Raw genomic sequence first — 20,807 nt, 5'->3', positions numbered from 1 at the left:
GACCTTGTGATCCGCCTGCTTTGGCCTCGCAAAGTGCTGGGATTATAGGCCTGAGCCACCGCGCCCGGCCATTTTTTATTTTTTGTTTTTTATTTTTTTTTGAGAAAGGGTCTCCCTGTTGTTTAGGCTGGAGGGCAGTTGTGTAATCATGGCTCACTGCAGCCTCAACCTCATGGACTCAGGCAGTCCTCCCAACTCAGCTTCCCAAAGTGCTGAGATTACAGGCATGAGCCATCACACCTGGCCTGATTTTTTGTTTTTTTTTAGAGACAGGGTCTTGCTCTTAAACACAGGCTAGAGTGCAGTGGTGGAATCATAGCTTACTGTAACCTCACACTCCTGGGCTCAGGTGATCCTCTCACTTCAGCCTCCCAAGTAGCTAGGAATACAGGCATGCATCACCACACCAGGCCAATTTTTTAATATTTATGTGGAGATGGTCTCACTGTGTTGCACTGGCTGGTCTCAAACTCCTGGCCTCAAGGGATCCTCCCACCTCGGCCTCCCAAAGTGCTGGGATCACGGGCATGAGCCACCACACCAGGCCACTTTGTCTGTTAATTCGAGACTGTAAATATCCTTTTTCCACTTACACTTTCCATAATTTTAGCATCCACCAGTGGTTCCTTTACTTTAACTATTTTCTGGCCAGGCGTGGTGGTTCTCATGCCAGTATTCCCAGCACTTTGGGAGGCTGAGGCTGGCAGATCACTTGAGGTCAGGAGTTCGAGACCAGCCTGACCATGGTGAAACCCAGTCTCTACTAAAAATACAAAAACTTAGCCAGGCATGGTGGCACACGCCTGTAATCCCAGCTACTTGAGAGGCTGAGACAGGAGAATCGCTTGAACCCAGGAGGAGGAAGTTGCAGTGAGCTGAGATCACGCCACTGCACTCCACCCTAGGTGACAGAGCGAGACCCTGTCTCAAAAAAAAAAAAAAAAAAAAATATGGCCTGGCGTGGTGGCTCACGCCTGTAATCCCAGCACTTTGGGAGGCCGAGGCAGGTGGATCACCCAAGGTCAGGAGTTCAAGACCAGCCTGGCCAACGTAATGAAACCCCATCTTTACTACAAGTACAAAAATTAGCCGGGTTTGGTGGTGGGTGCCTGTAATCCCAGCTACTCAGGAGGCTGAGGCAGGAGAATCACTTGAACCCAGGAGGCAGAGGTTGCAGTGAGCCGAGGTTGTGCCATTGCACTCCAGGTGGATGACAAGAGCGAAACTCTGTCTCAAAAAAAAAAAATATATATATATATATGTAATATATATGTTTTATATAAAATGTGTAATATATTTTATATAAAAATATGTTATATATGTTACATATGTTATATATATATTTTATATTTTTTAGACAGACACACACATATAAAATAACTATTTTCTGATGTTGAAATTCTCGACAATTTTCACGTTTTCCTAATTCCACTGAGTAATTTGTGAGTAATTGTTTACTTTTTTTTTTCTTTAAATGTTTTCAGGTATTTGACTGGAATGGTTGATAAAAGGACGCTTGAAAAGTATGAAAGAGAAGCTAAAGAGAAAAACAGAGAAACTTGGTATAGTAAACTTTTATGACACTTATAAATTACTTTTAAGGAGACGATGCCCACTTAGTGCTTTTGGAGCCTGTTAAAATATAAATTGTTGAAGTCTAAAATCGTATCACAACAAAGGAAATTTCCCCTCTCCTCATAATACAGAGTAGATGAGTTCCTAACGCTTTAATAACTTACACAGAGAAATTTGGAAACAATCCATATATCTGGTGATAGACTTGTTGAAAATACTACAAACCATCCATTTAATTGGGTGATTTTGCAACCACTGAAAACTTACATTTACATAATTTATAGTAACCATGAATAGAACTTGCGTTGTGGTGGCAGTTGGGGGGAAGCAGGAAACATCCCTGTACTTAAGATATGACCATTATATAAATAAGTGCTGGAAATAAAATGGAATGGAATTATTGACAGTGGTTGCCTTTGAATGGTGAGACAGTCAACTTTTTTGTTTTCTAACCTTGTTACTTTTATTTTTAAAAAGTTAGCAAGCGTTACCTCAATGGGATATTGACAGTCATTTTTTTAAAATAAAATTATATTCCTCTAAAATAAGCGGGAAAAATGCTAGTCAGTGTTGTTATAAAAAATTGAGGACATGCTGTGAAGATGATGAGGTAAGCTAAATTAATGCCTACTATTATGGATGGTTTGAATTTATATAAATTTTTGCTTGGCAGTGTAATATTGAAGCAATTTTTAGCAAGTAACCATTGCTCCCACATGGTGCGTTAGTGGCTTTCACTTTTCAAAAATATCTGAGGACAGTTATTTTTTATTTTATTAAAAAGTTTTAGTCCTGGCACAGTGGCTTAAGCCTGTAATCTCAGCACTTTGGGAGGCCGAGACGGGTGGATCACGAGGTCAGGAGATCGAGACCATCCTGGCTAACATGGTGAAACCCCGTCTCTACTAAAAATACAAAAAATTAGCTGGGCAAGGTGGCAGGCACCTGTAGTCCCAGCTACTTGGGAGGCTGAGGCAGGAGAATGGCGTGAACCCGGGAGGCGGAGGTTGCAGTGAGCCGAGATTGCACCACTGCACTCCAGCCTGGGCAACAGAGTGAGACACCATGTCAAAAAAAAAAAAAAAGGAAAACAACTTTTATTGGGCCAGGCGCGGTGACTCAAGCCTGTAATCTCAGCACTTTGGGAGGCAAGGCAGGCAGATCACACCTGAGGTCAGGAGTTCGAGACCACCCTGGCCAATATGGTGAAACCCTGTCTCTACTAAAACTACAAAAATGGCCGGGCACAGTGGCTCACGCCTGTAATCCCAGCGCTTTGGGAGGCCGAGGCAGGCGGATCACCTGAGGTCAGGAGTTCGAGACCAGCCTGACCAACATGGAGAAACCCTGTCTCTACTAAAAATACAAAATTAGCTGGGCATGGTGGCGCATGCTCTAATCGCAGCTACTGGGGAGGCTGAGGCAGGAGAATCACTTGAACCTGGGAGGCGGAGGTTGCGGTGAGCTGAGATGGTGCTGCTGCACTCCAGCCTGGGCAACAAGAGCTAAACTCCATCTCAAAAAATATATATACAAAAAGTAGCTGGGCGTGGTGGTGGGCACCTGTAATCCCAGCTACTTGGGAGGCTGAGGCAGGAGAATAGCTGGAACCTGGGAAGCAGAGGTTGCAGTGAGCCGAGATGGTGCCACTGCACTCCAACCTGGGCCAGAGCAAGACTCCGTCTCCAAAAAAAAGAAGAAGAGGGGTGGGGGCGCCGGGCACGACCTAGGCTCTGTTGCCCAGGCTGGAGTGTAGTGGCTCCATCTCCACTCACTGCAAGCTCCACCTCCTGGGTTCACGCCATTCTCCTGCTTCAGCCTCCCAAGTAGCTGGGACTACAGGCACCCGCCACCACGCCTGGCTAATTTTTTGTATTTTTAGTAGAGACAGGGTTTCACCGTGTTAGCTACGATGGTCTCAGTCTCCTGACCTTGTGATCTGCCTGCCTCAGCCTCCTAGAATGCTGAAATTACAGGCGTGAGCCACAGCGTCCATCCAAAAAAGTTTTATTATTACCCTTTGACTCTCAAGACAGCCATTATTTGTGTTGTATTTTGTGCCATGTGAGTATAAAAATGAAGTAATAAGGGAGCTCATTATCACTTAACACACAGTGATATTGGCATTTGTAGTTAGTCTTTCTGTGTAGTCAACTTGTCATAAAGTTCTAGATGGTATAATTGACTGCGTTTATATAAAAGCTCTAAGGGTTTGAATCAAAATAATACATTCTTTCAGTTTTATTTTATTTATTTATTTTTTGAGACGGATTCTCACTGTGTCACCAGGCCGGAGTGCAGTGGCGCGATCTCAGCTCACTGCAACCTCCGCCTCCTGGGTTCAAGCGATTCTCCTGCCTCAGCCTCCCGAGTAGCTGGGACTACAGGCGCCCGCCACCATGCCCAGCTAATTTTTGTATTTTTAGTAGAGATGGGGTCTCACCATGTTGGCCAGGATGGTCTCAATCTCTTGACCTCGGGTGATCCGCCTGCCTTGGCCTCCCAAATTGCTGGGATTACAGGCATGAGCCACTGCACCTAGCCCTTTTTTTTTTTTTTTGAGAGACAGAGTCTCCCTCTGTTGCCCAGCCTGGAGCGCGGTGGCACGATCTTGGCTCACTGCAACCTCTACCTCCCAGCTTCAAGCGATTGTCCTGCCTCAGCTTTCGAAATAGCTGTGACTACAGGTGTGCACCACTATGCCCAACTTTTGTATTTTTAGTAGAGATGAGGTTTCATCATATTAGCCAGGCTAGTCTCGAACTCCTGACCTCAGGTGATCTGCCAGCCTCGGCCTCCCAAAGTGCTGGGATTACAGGCGTGAGCCACTGCGCCCAGCCCTATTCTTTCAATTTCTTTGTTTTCTATTGAGACGGAGCCTTGCTCTGTCGCCCAGGCTGGAGTGCAATGGCACGATCTTGGCTCGCTGCAACCTCCTCCTCCCAGGTTCAAGCGATTCTCCTGCCTCAGTCTCCTAAGTACTACAGGTGGGCTCCTCCACACCCGGCTAATTTTTGTATTTTTAGTAGAGACAGGGCTTCACCATGTTGGTCAGGCTGGTGTCGAACCCCTGACCTTGTGATCCGCCGCCTTGGCCTCCCAAAGTGCTCAGATTACAGATGTGAGCCATCGCGCCCGGCTCATTTTTCATTTCACCAATCTTGTTCGTGATTTAGGTGTTGTGTGTCATCCATTATATCTTTAATGGTGAAGAATATCCTAAAAACTCTGATGTTCTTAGGAATATTGTTCTTTTTTTAAAAATTATTTCAGGTACTTGTCTTGGGCCTTAGACACAAATCAGGAAGAACGAGACAAGGGTAAAACAGTAGAAGTGGGTCGTGCCTATTTTGAAACCGAAAAGAAGCATTTCACAATTCTAGATGCCCCTGGCCACAAGAGTTTTGTCCCAAATATGATTGGTGGTGCCTCTCAAGCTGATTTGGCTGTGCTGGTAAGAAAGACATTTCCAGTCCATCTGTATATTTGTTAGTAGCCCCGCTTATATCTTTAAATTTGAATTTATCTTCTAAAAGCTCAAATTCAGGTTGCAGTGAAATATAATGATGTACACGGTCACAGTTTTCATCATACTAATCTCTCTTCAAGAAATCTTCAAAATTTGATTTACTTCTGAAAATACGTTTCACCTTTTCTCTCCTGTTGCTATTATCTATTACCATGTCAGAACTTAGTCTCCATTAAATGCCAAGCCCACCGTTAGGCACCATGGGTAAAAAATGAATAGGAAACCATCTGTTTCATACGGTCTTCAGTCATTTTGCACTTTTCACAATGTACTGGTAGTAGATCACAATTTTTTTTCCTTTGTAGTTACAATAGCTAGAAAGTAAATGTTGGAATTTTAAAATATGCAGGTATACTAGATTTTGGGAATGTGCGGGATTGGAAGCATCTAGACATTGTTTGATTTGTGACATTCAAAAGCAGGTACGTCATAACTCGTTTGCTTCTATTTTCTTGCAAAAAAAAAAAAAAAACTCGTGATATAACTGAAAGGAAAGATGTTTTACTGCCATAAGGGGGTATGCCTGAAGGCGAAGGAGTAAACTGTTTCCTTTCTTGGAATTAGGTAATCTCAGCCAGGAAAGGAGAGTTTGAAACTGGATTTGAAAAAGGAGGACAGACAAGAGAACATGCAATGTTGGCAAAGACAGCAGGTGTAAAACACCTAATTGTGCTAATTAATAAGATGGATGATCCAACAGTAAATTGGAGCAATGAGAGGTGAGCGTAGATGTCTGGTATTATATGTTAGTGGGATTAAGGATGGTCTTGTTATTGTACGACTTTTTCTCTAGGGTTTTTCTAAACCTTAATCTGTTTACTTAGGAAACTAGAGTTCTTGGTTTACATTATAATTGAGTTATTTTGGTTACATTATAATTGTAGATATGAAGAATGTAAGGAGAAACTAGTGCCATTTTTGAAAAAAGTTGGCTTCAATCCCAAAAAGGACATTCACTTTATGCCCTGCTCAGGACTTACTGGAGCAAATCTCAAAGAGCAGTCGGATTTCTGTCCTTGGTACATGTAAGTAACTGTTTTTTCCTTTTTTTAAAAAGGAAAAGGATGTTATTACTTAAATTACTTATAAAGACATATGCTGAGTAACATGTTAACATATGCTATTGAGCATATATCTTTATAAGTAATTTAAGAAAATATTAAATGTAACCTTGGCTTTAAAAATACTAAGATCTTTGCCCATTTTTAAACTGGGTTGTCATTTTGTTACTGAGTCCTAAGAGTTCTTTTTAATACTGGCTACCAGTCCCTTATCAGCTACAATACGATTATAGCAAGTATTTTCTCCCACCTTATGGATTGCCTTTTTTCACTTCTCAATGGTGTCCTTTGAAGCACAAAAGGTTTTATTTTTGAAGTTTTTTACATTTAGATATGTATTTGATTTTGAGTTAACTTTTGTGTAAGATGTAAGGTCTATGTGTAGGTTTGTTTTGTTTTTGTATATTAATTGTTTACACACAATTTGTTGAAAAGACTATTCTTTTTTCATTGAATTGATTTGGCTCCCTCTTTGAAAATCAAATGACCATAAATACGAGTTTATTCTTGAACTCCGTGTTTCTTTTTTTTGGTTTGTTTTTTTGAAACAGGTTTTCACTCTGTTAACCAGGCTGGAGTGCAGTGGCATGATCTCGGCTCACTGCAACCTCTGCCTCCCAGCTCAAGAGATCCTCCCACCTCAGCCTCCCAAGTCGTAGGGACTAGGCACATGCCACCGCACCCGGCTGATTTTTGTATTTTTAGTAGAGACAGGGATTCACCATGTTGCCCAGGCTGGTGTCGAACTCCTGGGCTCAAGAGATGCACCTGCCTTTCGGCCTCCCAAAGTGCTGGGATTATAGGCATGAGCCACTGCACCCAGCCAATACTGTATGTTTAAGGGGGAAATTATTTTATAGAATCTTGGTTTCATAGCTGGAAAAGTCCATAAAAAGTAATAGAGTATAGTCAATTTATTACATGTAGGCTATTTGCTATAAAATATTTCTCTAAATTTTAATAAGTTTATGAGGAAGCCTTATACTGAGTAGTTTTATAATATTTTTAGTTTTCTGTGGAATAAGTGAGATGAAATGGATAATAAAGTGGTTGAATGGGAAGAATACATGAGTAGAATGAAAATATTCTTATAAGCTGTTTATAGTCATGTAACTTAACATTTTGATATGTATGTTGACTTCCTTTAATGGCTTTGTTGTTATGTTCTCAGTGGATTACCGTTTATTCCATATCTGGATAATTTGCCAAACTTCAATAGATCAGTTGATGGACCAATCAGGCTGCCAATTGTGGATAAGTACAAGGTACCCAAAATGTTAAAGAAATTGGGTTTCCTGGGAGGGGAAATCATTGTTGTGCATTTTGTTTCTAGTTTTGAAAACTTTTTTTCTTTTCTTTCTTTTTTTGTTGACAGAATCTTGCACTCTGTCCCCCAGGCTGGAGTGCAGTGGCGCGATCTCAGCTCACTGCAAGCTCTGCCTCCTGGGTTCAAGTGATTCTCCTGCCTCAGCCTCCTGAGTAGCTAGGACTCCAGGCTCCCGCCACCACGCCCAGCTAATTTTTTGTATTTTTAGTAGAGACGGGGTTTCACTGTGTCAGCCAGGATAGTCTCGATCTCCTGACCTTGTGATCCACCTGCCTCGGCCTCCCAAGGTGCTGGGATTACAGGCGTGAGCCACCGTACCTGGCCTTCTTTTTTTTTTTTTTTTTTGAGACGGAGTCTCACGTTGTCACCCAGGCTAGAGTGCAGTGGTGTGATGTCAGCTCACTGCAACCTCTGCCTCCCAGGTTCAAGAGATTCTCCAGCCTCAGCCTCCTGAGTAGCTGGGACTACAGGCGTGTGCCACCGCATCCAGCTAATTGTTTTTTGTATTTTTAGTAGAGACTGGTTTTCACCATGTTGGCCAGGCTGGTCTCGAACTCCTAACCTCAGGTGATCCGCCCGCCTTGGCTTCCCAAAGTGCTGGGCTTACAGGCATGAGCCACCATGCCCGGTCTAAAAACTTTATTAACAACATATCATTGATGTCTTTTTCTTAATGGCTTTATATTAGTGGTATAGATAGACCATAATTTATTCAACAAGTTTAGTTTATTTTAGCTGTTACCCAATGAGCCAGGGATCATATCTTAGTGATAAACTCATAGATGTAACTGCTGGGCTCAAAGGATTTTCTTATTAAAGTTGATGAATATTGGTAAATAGCATCGCAAAAATACTGTGCTAACTTCTGTCACCACTAGCAGCATGAGTGTTAGTTTTACCACAGCCTCACCAGCACTGGATGTTCGTCTTAAAAAAAATAAACTTCCTTGTTTTTAACTGGATTTCCAACTTGAATTTTTAAGTTTTGCGGAATCAATGTATGCAATGTTTTCCCCTCCTCAAATACATTATTCTTTAATTAGCTCTGTTCTAAATTTCTTTAACAAGTATTGCTTTTTCCAATTTTATATATGAGGAAACAGGCCTAGAGATCAGGAGAACCTGAATTTGTACAAACAGTTCAGATCTTCTAACATAAACTTCTGTGTTGTTTTCTGCACCTTTTTTTTTTTTTTTTGAGATGGAGTCTCGCTGTTTCGCCAGGCTGGAGTGCAGTGGCATGATCTCGGCTCACTGCAACCTCCGCCTCCTGGGTTCAAGTGATTCTCATGCCTCAGCCTTCCGAGTAGCTGGGATTATAGGCAGGTACCACCACACCCAGCTAATTTTTGTATTTTTAGTAGAGACGGGGTTTCACCATGTTGGCCAGGATGGGCTCGATTTCCTGATCTTGTGATCCACCCGTCTCGGCCTCCCAAAGTGCTGGGATTACAGGCGTGAGCCACTGAGCCCAGCCTTTTTTTTTTTTTGAGTCTGAGTCTTGGTCTTTTACCCAAGGTGGAGTCGAGTGGTTCAGTCTCGGCTCACTGTAACCTCTGCCTCCTGAGTTCAAGCGATTCTTCGGCTTCAGCCTCTGGAGTAGCTGGGATTACAGGCATTCCACCGTGCCTGGCAATTTTTTTTTTTTTTTTTTTTTTTTTTTGTATTTTTAGTAGAGATGGGGTTTCGCCATATTGGCCAGGCTGGTCTCCAACTCCTGACCTCAGGTGGTCCACCCACCTCCACCTCCCAAAGTGTTGGGATTATAGGCTTGAGCCACCACATCCAGCTTGTGCCATATTCTTTCTAAATTATAGGCATACTGAATTATTAATATGATCATACATATGCTTATGACACAAATTATTATAGAGTATTTGTTACTGAGTTTAAGATGAAGCTAAGCCTTCTACTTAAGCAAATGATTTTCCTTTATGAATAAGCAGTGTAGAATTTCACTTTGGGCTATTGAGCTGTTATACAGCACCAAGAAGTCTGAAACTGGATTTTATTTTACATTTGATCAGGATATGGGCACTGTGGTCCTGGGAAAGCTGGAATCAGGATCTATTTGTAAAGGCCAGCAGCTTGTGATGATGCCAAACAAGGTAAGAATCGGTTATGCTGTTTCCTATCTATTTATTGATTTTTTTCTTTTTCTTTAAGAGATAGGGTCTTCTTCTGTCACCGAGGCAGGAGTACAGTGGCACATTCATAGCTTATTGCAGCCTCAAACTTTCAAGCAATCCTGCCACCTGAGCCTCCCAAGTAGCTGGGACTATAGGCTTGTGCCACTCTGCCTGGCTAATTTTTTTTTTTTTTAAATAAAAATTGAGATGGGGTCTCACTATGTTGACCAGACTAGTCTCTAACTCCTGGCCTCAAACAATCCTCCCATCTTGGCCTCCCAAAGTGCTAGGATTATGGGCGTGAGCCATCATGCCTGGCCTCCTTTGTGTCATTTTTGACTGTTCAGTTGCTGAGATTTGCAGATAACCTGAGGCAGGGCTTCTCTAACAGCTCCAAAGATGTTGCTTATGCAGGACCACAGACTTGAGTCATCAGTACCTTCAGATGGAGATTTTGCTAGATTTCGGTGAGAATTTGTTTACCATGCTAACTCCAGGCAGAGTAAATTAGAAAAAGAATCCATTATCAAATGTAATATTTAGACATAATTGGCACCTTACAAATTGTATTATCTGGCTTCTTGATGCCTTGTGCATTGGAGATTAGAATATATAGTATCTTCTAAAATGTTTATATTTTAAAGCCTACTTTTTCCTATTATCTTTGCAACTTGGAGGCTAACATCTGAGTGAAAATAATTCTCAGGTTGAGTTCTTAGTTAGTTGTTGTTGCTGCTGTTGTTGTTTTGAGATGGAGTCTCACCCTTTCGCCAGGCTGGAGTGCAGTGGCGCATTCTTGGCTCACTGCAACCTCCGCCTCCCGGGTAGCTGGGATTACAGGCATGCATCACCATATCTCGCTAATTTTTGTGGTTTTGGTAGAGACAGGGTTTCACCATGTTGGCCAGGCTGGTCTCGAACTCCTAACCTCGTGATTTGCCCGCCTGGGCCTCCCAAAGTGCTGGGATTACAGGCTTGAGCCACCACACCCAGCCCTTACTTACTCAGTTTTGTCTGTAGAGTTGTCCCAAAAATTATGGAGATGAGCCAGGCATGGTGGCTAACACCTAGCACTTTGGAAGTTTGAGGTGGACCGATTGCTTGAGCCCAGGAGTTGGAGACCACACTGGGCAACATAGGGAGACCCTGTCTCTGTGAAAAATAAAATTAGCCACTTGTGGTGATACGTGCCTGTGGTCGTAGCTATTTGGGAGATTGAGGCAGGAGGATTGCTTGAGCCCAGGAAGTCAAGGTTGCTATGATTTATGAGCTCTGATCACACCACTGCACTCCAGGCTGGGCAACAGAACGAGACCTTTTCTAAAAAAAAAAAAAAAAAAAAAAAAAAAGCTATGGAAGTGTAAGGCAGCTTGGTGGTTGGTTGCAAGGGGCTGAAGGAGGGAAAGTAAGGAGTGACTGCTTAATGGGTGTAGGATTTCCTTTTTGGGACAATGAAGTTTTAGAATTAGATAGTGGTATTGATTGTACAACATGTTGAATAGACTAGATGGCACTGAATTGCAAACTAAAATGGTTTAAAAGTTGAATGTTATTACTTATATTTTACCAGAATAGAAAAAAGTACGATTCTCTAAACATAAGTGAAGTTAGTGCCCAGACATATTTGCAAGTGAGGGGCCTTAGTAACTAGTATAGAGAAAGTAGCTGTTCTCTGCGGAAGCTATCACTTGATACTAATCACTAGGCAGGTATAGAATGTCCTAGAGTTGAGCAAGCCTCAAAAACTCACTTCAGTTTAGTCCTCCTGAATCTCAGTGGAACAGAGCTAGAATAGTTTAAAAGACATAGAGGCAGCTGGTGGGTGGGCCATGCCTGTAATCCCAGCACTTTGGGAGGCCAAGGTGGGTGGATCACGAGGTCAGGAGTTCGAGACCAGCTTGGCCAACATAGTGAAACCCCGTCTCTACTAAAAATACAAAAAATTAGCCAGGTGTGTCAGCAGGTGCCTGTAATCCTAGCTACCCAGGAGGCTGAGACAGGAGAATCGCTTGAACTCGGGAGGCGGAGGTTGCAGTGAGCTGAGATCACGCCACTGCACACCAGCACAGGCGACAGTGCGAGACTCCGTCTCAAATATCAAATAAAAAAGAGGCCAGACTTTTACAATAAAAAATTCATGGGGTTGGCAGCCTACGGAATGAGAGAAAACATTTGCCAATCATGTATCTAAATATGGGGTTAATATCTAGAATATATGAAGAACTCCTACAAGTCAACAGAAAACCTGAACAACCCAATTCAAAAATGGGCAAAGGACTGCAATAGACATTTTTCCAGAGAAGATGTACAAACAGCCAAAAAGTACATGAAGAAATGCTTAGCACTGCTAACTATTAGGGAAATAAAAATCAAATCCACAGGGCTAGACATGGTGGCTTATGCCTATAATCCCTGCACTTTCGGAAAAGCTGAGGCAGGAGGATCACTTGAGTTTTGAGACCAGGCTGGGTCTCTCACTATGTGTGAGATCCCATCTCAATTAAAAACTTTTTTTTGGAAAGCAGAGTAACACGTGTTGGCAAGGATGTGGAGAATTTGGAACCCTTCTGCACTGTTGGTCATGTAAAATTGTGCCAAGTGCCGTGAAAAAATATAGCAGTTCCTCAAAAAATTAAACATAGATTTCCCACATAATCCAGCAATACTCTTTCTGAGTATATACCCAAAAGAGTCTCAGATATCTGTATAAACATGTTCATACATGTATTATTCACAGTAGCCAGAAGGTGGAAGCAACCCTGGTGTCCATAAAGGATGAATGGATAAAGAAAGCGTGTTACATACACGTAATAGAATATTGCACAGCCTTAAAAAGGAAGTTCTGACACAGGCCACAACATGAATGAACCTTGAGGACATTATGCTATGTGAAATAAAACAGTCACAAAAAGACAAATACCGTATGATTCTACTTAAATGAGGTACCTGGAATAGTCACATTTGTCACCTGAAAGTAGGATGGTGGTTGCCAGGGTTCGGGTGAACAGGGAGTTTCAGTTTTGCAAGATAACAAGATTTCAGAGTTCTGAATATTGGTTGTACAATATTTTAAATGTATTTAATTTAGGTGTACTATTGAAATGTACACCTAAAATGGTTATGATGGTAAATTTTGTTACATGTATTTTACCACAGTAAGTAATTAATGGGTTAAATTAAAAATTGGTTGTTTTTTACTTTGATATTTTATGAAACTGTTCTGAGATACAGATTGTTTTTTGTTTTTTTTGTTTTTTTGTGTTTTTTTTTTGAGACGGAGTCTCGCTCTGTAGCCCAGGCTGGAGTGCAGTGGTGTGATCTCGGCTCACTGCGACCTCCACCTCCCAGGTCCCGGTTCAAGCAATGCTCCTGCCTCAGCCTCCCAAGTAGCTGGGATTACAGGAACGTGCCACCATGCCCAGCTCATTTTTGTATTTTTAATGGACACAGGATTTCACCATGTTGGCCAGGCTGGTCTTGAACTTCTAACCTCGTGATCCACCTGCCTTGGCCTCCCAAAGTGCTGGGATTACAGGCGTGAGCCACTGCGCCCAGCCGATACAGATTGTTTTTTAGGTGAGTGACTTCTAAACTCTTGTTTCTTTCTTTTTTTTTTTGAGACGGAGTCTCCTTCTGTGGCCCAGGCTGGAGTACAGTGGCGCCATCTCAGCTCACTGCAACCTCCACCTCCAGGGTTCAAGCAGTTCTCTGCCTCAGCCTCCCGAGTAGCTGGGATTACAGGTGCCTGCCACTGCGCCTGGCTAATTTTTGTATTTTTAGTCGAGACAGGGTTTCACCATCTTGGCTAGGCTGGCCTTGAACTCCTGACCTTGTGATCCACCCACCTTGGCCTCCCAAAGTGCTGGGATTACAGGTGTGAGCCACTGTGCCCGGACTTTTTTATTATTATTATTATTTTTTATTTTTTGGAGATGGAGTTTCACTCTTATTGCCCAGGCTGGAGTACAGTGGCACGATCTCGGCTCACTGCATCCTCTGCCTCCTGGGTTCAAGCGATTCTCCTGCCCAAGCCTCCTGAGTAGCTGGGATTACAGGTGCCTGCCACCACGCCAGGCTAATTGTTTTTTTTCTTTTGTATTTTTAGTAGAGACAGGGTTTCACCATGTTGGCCAGGCTGGTCTCAAACTCCTGATCTCAGGTGATCCACCCACCTCGGCCTCCCAAAATGCTGAGGCGTGAGCCACTGCACCTGGCCTGCATAGCATTATTGATGTAGTAAATGTCACTGATGGTAAATTTCCCGTGTATCTCCTCTCAGGTCACTTGTTCTTTTGCTTCACCTTGCTGCCACAGCCAGCACTGGAAGTACTGAGGAGCAATACTGGCATCAGAACTGGAGGCTTCCATAACTATTTTATTTTTACATTAAAAACTTTTTTTTTTTTTAAAGACAGAGTCTCGCTGTGTCACTGAGGCTACAGTGCGGTAGTGTGATCATAGCTCACTGCAGCCTTAAAACACCTGGGCTCAAGCAGTCCTCATGCCTCAGCCTTCCAAGTAGCGGGGCTAAAGGCATGTGGACTACCCAGCTCCATGGACTATTTTGTTAGAAACAAAGAGTTTAGGCCGGGCACAGTGGCTCACGCCTGTAATCTGAGCACTTTGGGAGGCCAAGGTGGGTGGATCACCTGAGGTCAGGAGTTTGAGACCAGCCTGGCCAACATGGTGAAACCTCGTCTCTACTAAAAATACAAAAAATTAGCCAGGCATGGTGGTGGGTGCCTGTAATCCCAGCTACTTGGGAGGCTGAGGCAGGAGAATGGCTTGAACCCAGGAGGCAGAGGTTGCAGTGAGCCAAGATCGCACCACTGCGCTCCAGCCTGGGCAACAAGAGCAAAACTCTGTCTCAAAATAAAAAAATAACAATGCTATGCAGCCATCATCACTATCTAATTCCAGAGCATTTCATTACACCAAAAGGAAATGATGTATTCATTAAATAGTTGATAGACTTTTAAAGCTTAGTTCAATAATTTTTAAGTAGTGCATAATTCCGATATTTGGAGATTGATAGGTAATAGAAGACAGGTTTATTAAATCCTTCATAGAATTCCATAATAATAAAAATTATATCCATAAAACTGAAATCCAAATATTAAATTGTGTTTTTGATTTTGAAAAGGTAAAAAAAGGCAAATGCTAGTGTATACAATGTTCTAGTTGGAAATGATTAGAATGTGATATTTAAAAGGTGACACGTTAATACTTTAATTGGCAGTTATACTTCTAGGATATGATTTTTGCTGATCATATCTAGGCTAAGATTTTATGTCATACAAACATAAGTGTTTACAGTCAAATCTTGCAACTCTTTATTGAGCAGACAGACATTCAGATCATTTTATGTTCCGTAAGGCAGTGAATGTGTCAGAAAACCTCCAGTCTTGTTTTCTTTTAAAGCACAACGTGGAAGTTCTTGGAATACTTTCCGATGATGTAGAGACTGATACCGTAGCCCCAGGTGAAAACCTCAAAATCAGACTGAAAGGAATTGAAGAAGAGGAGATTCTTCCAGGGTTTATACTTTGTGATCCTAATAATCTTTGTCATTCTGGACGCACATTTGATGCCCAGGTAAACAAATTATTGTTGTTGTCCTAGTGGGTTTTAATGTCTAAATGAAATTAGAATATCAGTGCCTTTTGTCCTGATTATTTGTGACATGCCAGTTAACCCATCTTAGTGTAGAGAAGGGGAATGGAAATATTATAAGCCACTTACATATCATAACCACAATAGGCACCTCATACAAGGTCTTCAAGCTGGTACAAGTGCTTACTGGATAAGGAGTATTCTTTGTAAGTTCCTTTTTATGTTTGATCTCCTGATGATACATTCTAGAGTATCTAATATTCACTTTGACCAGAGCACAGTTACTGTGGAAGTCATGGTTTATGTGCTCATTGACAGCACATAGCTTTCCAGACAAGAAATCACACAGGTTTCCCTGTTATTAACAATCTAACCTCCCTGGGAGAATGACAGAGTAAGTGACTGGTGTGAATAACAGAATTTTTTAAAGTTCTGTTCTAAGGTATGACAACTAATCAAGTTAGATTTTGATGCCAGATGTAAGGTTGTTTACTTTACTGGACCTTGGATATTGAGAAATGGATAAAGCTGGATAAGTTTACATCTAGGTAGCTTCTGAGCGGTAAAAATTAGCTTAGTTCCTTGGGGAATATAAGGAAAGGCTTCCCAGATAAGAAAGTTGGCCTGCTGTCTTTTGTTTTGTTTGGAGATGGGGTCTTGCTCTGTCACCCAGGCTGGAGTGCAGTGGCGCGATCTTGGCTCACTGCAACCTCCACCTCCGGGATTCAAGCGATTGTCCTGCCTCAGCCTCCTGAGTAGCTGGGATTTAGGCGCCCACCACCACGCCTGGCTGATTGTTTTGTATTTTTAGTAAAGACAGGGTTTCACCATGTTGTCCAGGCTGGTCCTGAACTCCTGGCCTCAAGTGATCCCCCCGGCCCCCCTGCCGCCTCGGCCTCCCAAAGTGCTGAGATTACAGGCGTGAACCACTGCGCCCAGCCAGCCTGCTGTGTTTTGAAAGTTGACCAGGGACTTGCCAAGAAGATAAATACAGGATAAGATATTGAAATTCATGCTTTGAGGTCAAGCAGCCTGACCCATCCTGTGAACAAAATTAGTAAGACAAACCTATCACCTCTAACACAAAAATCACTTAAGTTGGTGTCCTAGTGAGATGGTAACACTAATTCTTGGAATTTATATGGCGCTTGAGAACACTGAATTCTTATTTACCCTAAGGATAAAGATAAGAATGTGTTTGTTTGTTTGACAGATAGTGATTATAGAGCACAAATCCATCATCTGCCCAGGCTATAATGCGGTGCTGCATATTCATACCTGTATTGAGGAGGTCGAAATAACAGTGAGTTTAAGATAATTGGTTTATTTCTGTTTTAATACTGTTTTATCTTCATAATTTCTAATCAGCAACAGTGATGCACTTTTATTTCTACACCTGTTCTTAAAGATTATTTTATTTGGCATTATTCTGATTTTCTCATACTCTTTTCTTGGTTAGGCCTTAATCTGCTTGGTAGACAAAAAATCAGGAGAAAAAAGTAAGACCCGACCCCGTTTTGTGAAACAAGATCAAGTATGCATTGCTCGCTTAAGGACAGCAGGAACCATCTGCCTTGAGACCTTTAAAGACTTCCCTCAGATGGGTCGTTTCACCTTAAGAGATGAGGGTAAGAGCTTTTAAACTGACGTCTAGTAGTCTATCCAGGATACCTAGCTTTGGTCATCTTCATCATCTCAGTACAGTACACATTGCAACAGGTTCACAGAAAACTTCGATTCACATTCTTATTCGTATGAATGTTTCATGAGTTGAATGTATTGAACAGAATTGACCACGTGCTTTAGTAGTAATGCCAAATCTAGTAATGCTCTACGTGAAGAATCTTAATTTTGATGTTTTGTGAGTAGTGGATTTGGAGGGCTATTTTGTTTACTAAGATATTTCTATGATGTAATCCTTTGTAATATGTCTAGCGATTAAAAGGAACCTAGAGATTGATCTTTTTTTTTACACCTAATTTTTCAGAGGTCTAATGTTTGTGACCTTTTGTGTGCATCCATTTCTGCCTACCTCTGGGTGACGCAGAACAACTAACATTCCCATCTTGGGGTCATGAAGTTCTTTGGCATAAAAACAAAATGATTGTTATGAAACGTTTCCTTATGAGCTTTTAATATTCCTATCCTTTTCCTTTCCCTTTCCCTTTCCTCTTTCCTTTCCTTTCCTTTTTTTGAGATGGAGTCTCGATCTGTCACCCAGGCTGGAGTGCAGTGGCACCATCTTGGCTCACTGCAAGCTCCACCTCCCAGGTTCACGCCATTCTCCTGCCTCAGCCTCCCGAGTAGCTGGGACTATAGGCGCTGCCACCATGCCCGGCTAATTTTTTGTATTTTTGTAGAGACGGGGTTTCACCACGTTAGCCAGGATGGTCTTGATCTCCTGACCTCGTGATCCGCCCGCCTTGGCCTCCCAAAGTGCTGGGATTACAGGCGTGAGCCACCGCACCCGGCCCGGCTGTTAATATTTCTAACTTAGATAACCATTTTAAGACTATAGAAGACTTTACATAAAACTTTATAGTTCCATTGAAATACAGAATAGTCACTTCACATGTTCATTCCAATTCCATTTAGCAAAAACTACTTTGTATCTACAAAGTGTCAGGAACTGTGCTAAGCCCTGGTGATGAATACAGTTCCTGAACTTTACATTGGATGAAATTGTATAAAGACAGTGTTTATTTTACTTTAAAGGCCCAGAACTCTTCTGGTTGATAGTAAAACTGGTTATTGGGTTTATCTTATTAATATAACAAAATGATAGTTTTAGTTTACCACTCAGAACCGGATAAAATCAGGAAGACAGAAGAAAAGCAATTAATGTAGCAGGAATTCTTAACCTTAGAATTATTTTTTCCTAAAAGATAACTTGGCTTTAAAAAAAAAAAAAAAAAGCTAACTTGGCTTTTAGGTTTTCCACAAGACCCAATGGGTTTTGTATCCTTTTAGTCCACAGGATTACTACCAGAAGGACGTGTTCACTGCACTGTAGTCAGTGGTGATTGCTGTGCCTTTTCAGTTACTTAAGGATAGGTTTTGGGATTTTTTTTTTTAGCAGCTTTATTGAGATACAATTTCCATAATATGAAATTGAGCTGTTTTAAATATGTAATTCAATGAATTTTAGTATGTTTACAGAATTGTACAACCATCACCATATACTAATATTAGAACATTTAGAACACCTAAAAAGAAACCTTACACCTGTTCATAATCACCCCTTATTCCCACCTCCACCCCTAGGCAACCATTTTTCAATTTGTCTTTTATAGACACTCCATAAATAGAATTATAAATTATGTGGTCCTTTGTCTAGTTTATTTTACTTAGTGTGATTTTGAGGTTCAACCATGTAACATGTTATTTATTCCTTTGTATCACTGAGTAGTACTCCACTGGGTGGATATTCCACAAATACGGATATTCCCTTTTTTTATTTTTAATCCAAAGAGGTTTTTTGGCCCAGTGTGGTGGCTCACGCCTGTAATCCCAGTACTTTGGGAGGCCGAGGCAGGCGGATCACCTGAGGCCAAGAGTTCAAGACCAGCCTGGCCAACATGGTGAAACCCTGCCTCTACTAAAAATATAAAAATTAGAATGGGCATGGTGGCAGGCACCTATACTCCCAGCTACTCAGGAGGCTGAGGCAGGAGAATCACTTGAACCCAGAAGGAGGAGGTTGCAGTCAGCTGAAGTCGCACCACTGCACTCCAGCCTGGGTGACAGAGTAAGACTCTGTCTTACGCAGTGGCTCATGCCTGTAATCCCAGCACTTTGGGAGGCTGAGGCGGGTGGATCACCTGAGGTCAGGAGTTCGAGACCAGCCTGGCTAACATGGTGAAATCCCGTCTCAACTAAAAATACAAAAATTAGCTCGGCGTGGTGGCGGGCACCTGTATCTCAGCTACTGGGGAGGATGAGGCAGGAGAATTGTTTGGGGGGTACGGGGGGAGATAGGTTTTTGATACAGGGAACCATCTCTTTACCAGCCCCCCCCAAATAAGACCCTCTTATTAAGACTACCTAAATAGAAGTATCATGGGTTTGGCAGTAAAGCTAGTTAATTAGTAACTTACATTGTAAAAAATATTTTTGTGATTTAAAATAATAAGTTTTAATATCTTATATAGACTTGCTGTTAACTACTGAAAGATTTTTTTAAAATTTCATTTCTAGGTAAGACCATTGCAATTGGAAAAGTTCTGAAACTGGTTCCAGAGAAAGACTAAGCATTTTCTTGATGACCCTGCACAATACTGTGAGGAAAATTGACTGCAGAAGCCTACTTCACACCGCCTTCTCTTATTTTCTGCCCATTGATAAACCTCTCCCCATATTTTGCAAAGAGGAAATTCACAGCAAAAGTCCACATTATGTCAGCTTTCTCATATTGAGAGCTCTGCTATGCCACTGTTGAATTTTTCCCAAGATTCCTGTCCCTAGCCCTCACTTCAAACTCTGCTTCCTTGGACAGATTTGGCAATAGCTTTGTAAGTGATGTGGACATAATTGCCTACAATAATGAAAACCTACAGGAATTTTTTTATTTTTCATTTTCCCCTTAGGCATATTTAGTATTTTTCCCCCAGGCAGATCATTCTGAGTGTGCGAGTGTGTGTGCACATGTTACAAAGGCAACTACCATGTTAATAAAATATTCAATTTGAAATCCTTTTCGGTATTTGAATTGCTTTTGAATAATGTTTTTTATCTGGATGTAACATTGTTGCATTAGCTTTTTAACTTTCCCAAGTAATTGAATACATTTTATTACTTGGACTTTTATAAACTCTTTCCCTACCCACTATAAATGAGGCATTCACAGTGTTCAAGTTTGTATTAAAGGAAAGGATTAGTTTGACCCCTTCTTTTGATGGTTAATGCATACATGCAGTTAAATCCCTTTATGCAAATGTGACACTGCTTTACTAGGTCTTTTAGTTAGTTTTTTTTTTTTTTTTTTTTTTTTGCCAATTTATATTGTAACATGATTTCTTGAACACAGTAAGTTGTTTTAAAATAAAAGAACAGCATACTGTAGTTTTTATAAGTAAAGCGTAATGAAATTGTACCCCTAGAGAAAATTCTATTAAGTCGTTAAATTAGTGGAATTAACAACAAATAAAGCATGTTCGAGACCTGGCAAAAATTCCTCTGGTAGTATTTATAAGAGCTGCATGCCTCTAGTATGAAAACCGTATCAGTTCCAAGTGCCACTTCTACAAGTTACTCAGTTTACTCTTTGTATCAGTAACTTTAAAGGTTGGATGATCCTTGCTGGTTAAAGCTAAATCTCAACCCAGCAACTAAATGAAAATATTTAGAATCATCAGAATCTGAACAGACTAAAATTATCAGCGATAAGCAGAATCAAGCAGGGTATAAGTTTTATCTCAATTATTTGAAATTGACTGAGTTTTCTTAAGTGTAAAGCTGAAATTTGCTAACCATGTTTTTGATGAACCACAGTGCAGCATTGTGGGGGTTTTAGATTGAATGACTCTCTGCTATAATTATCATGACTTTGAAATTTTTCATGAGAATAAATGAGG

At 41.4% G+C, this 20,807-nt stretch overlaps 1 protein-coding gene across 3 annotated transcripts in view; it reads left to right on the top strand.

The window, feature by feature from the left end:
* GSPT1 (G1 to S phase transition 1) overlaps positions 1-19,924 on the top strand; it is a 43,622-nt gene extending 23,698 nt beyond the window's left edge. For all 3 annotated transcript variants that reach the window (XM_063796676.1, XM_024349758.3, XM_024349757.3), the window contains exons 6-15: positions 1,485-1,562; positions 4,849-5,029; positions 5,669-5,823; positions 5,989-6,129; positions 7,337-7,430; positions 9,520-9,600; positions 15,043-15,216; positions 16,448-16,537; positions 16,694-16,862; positions 19,432-19,924. In XM_063796676.1, coding sequence (XP_063652746.1) covers positions 1,485-1,562; positions 4,849-5,029; positions 5,669-5,823; positions 5,989-6,129; positions 7,337-7,430; positions 9,520-9,600; positions 15,043-15,216; positions 16,448-16,537; positions 16,694-16,862; positions 19,432-19,484 — 1,216 coding nt within the window. In that variant the 3' untranslated portion in view covers positions 19,485-19,924. The remainder of the gene's footprint in view (positions 1-1,484; positions 1,563-4,848; positions 5,030-5,668; positions 5,824-5,988; positions 6,130-7,336; positions 7,431-9,519; positions 9,601-15,042; positions 15,217-16,447; positions 16,538-16,693; positions 16,863-19,431) is intronic.
* Positions 19,925-20,807: the final 883 nt, after the last annotated feature.

Source organism: Pan troglodytes, chromosome 18 (assembly GCF_028858775.2).
Source record: "Pan troglodytes isolate AG18354 chromosome 18, NHGRI_mPanTro3-v2.0_pri, whole genome shotgun sequence".
NCBI lineage: Eukaryota > Metazoa > Chordata > Mammalia > Primates > Hominidae > Pan > Pan troglodytes.
Note: the sequence above shows the minus strand (reverse complement) of the source record. Positions and strands in the feature narration are given on the sequence as shown.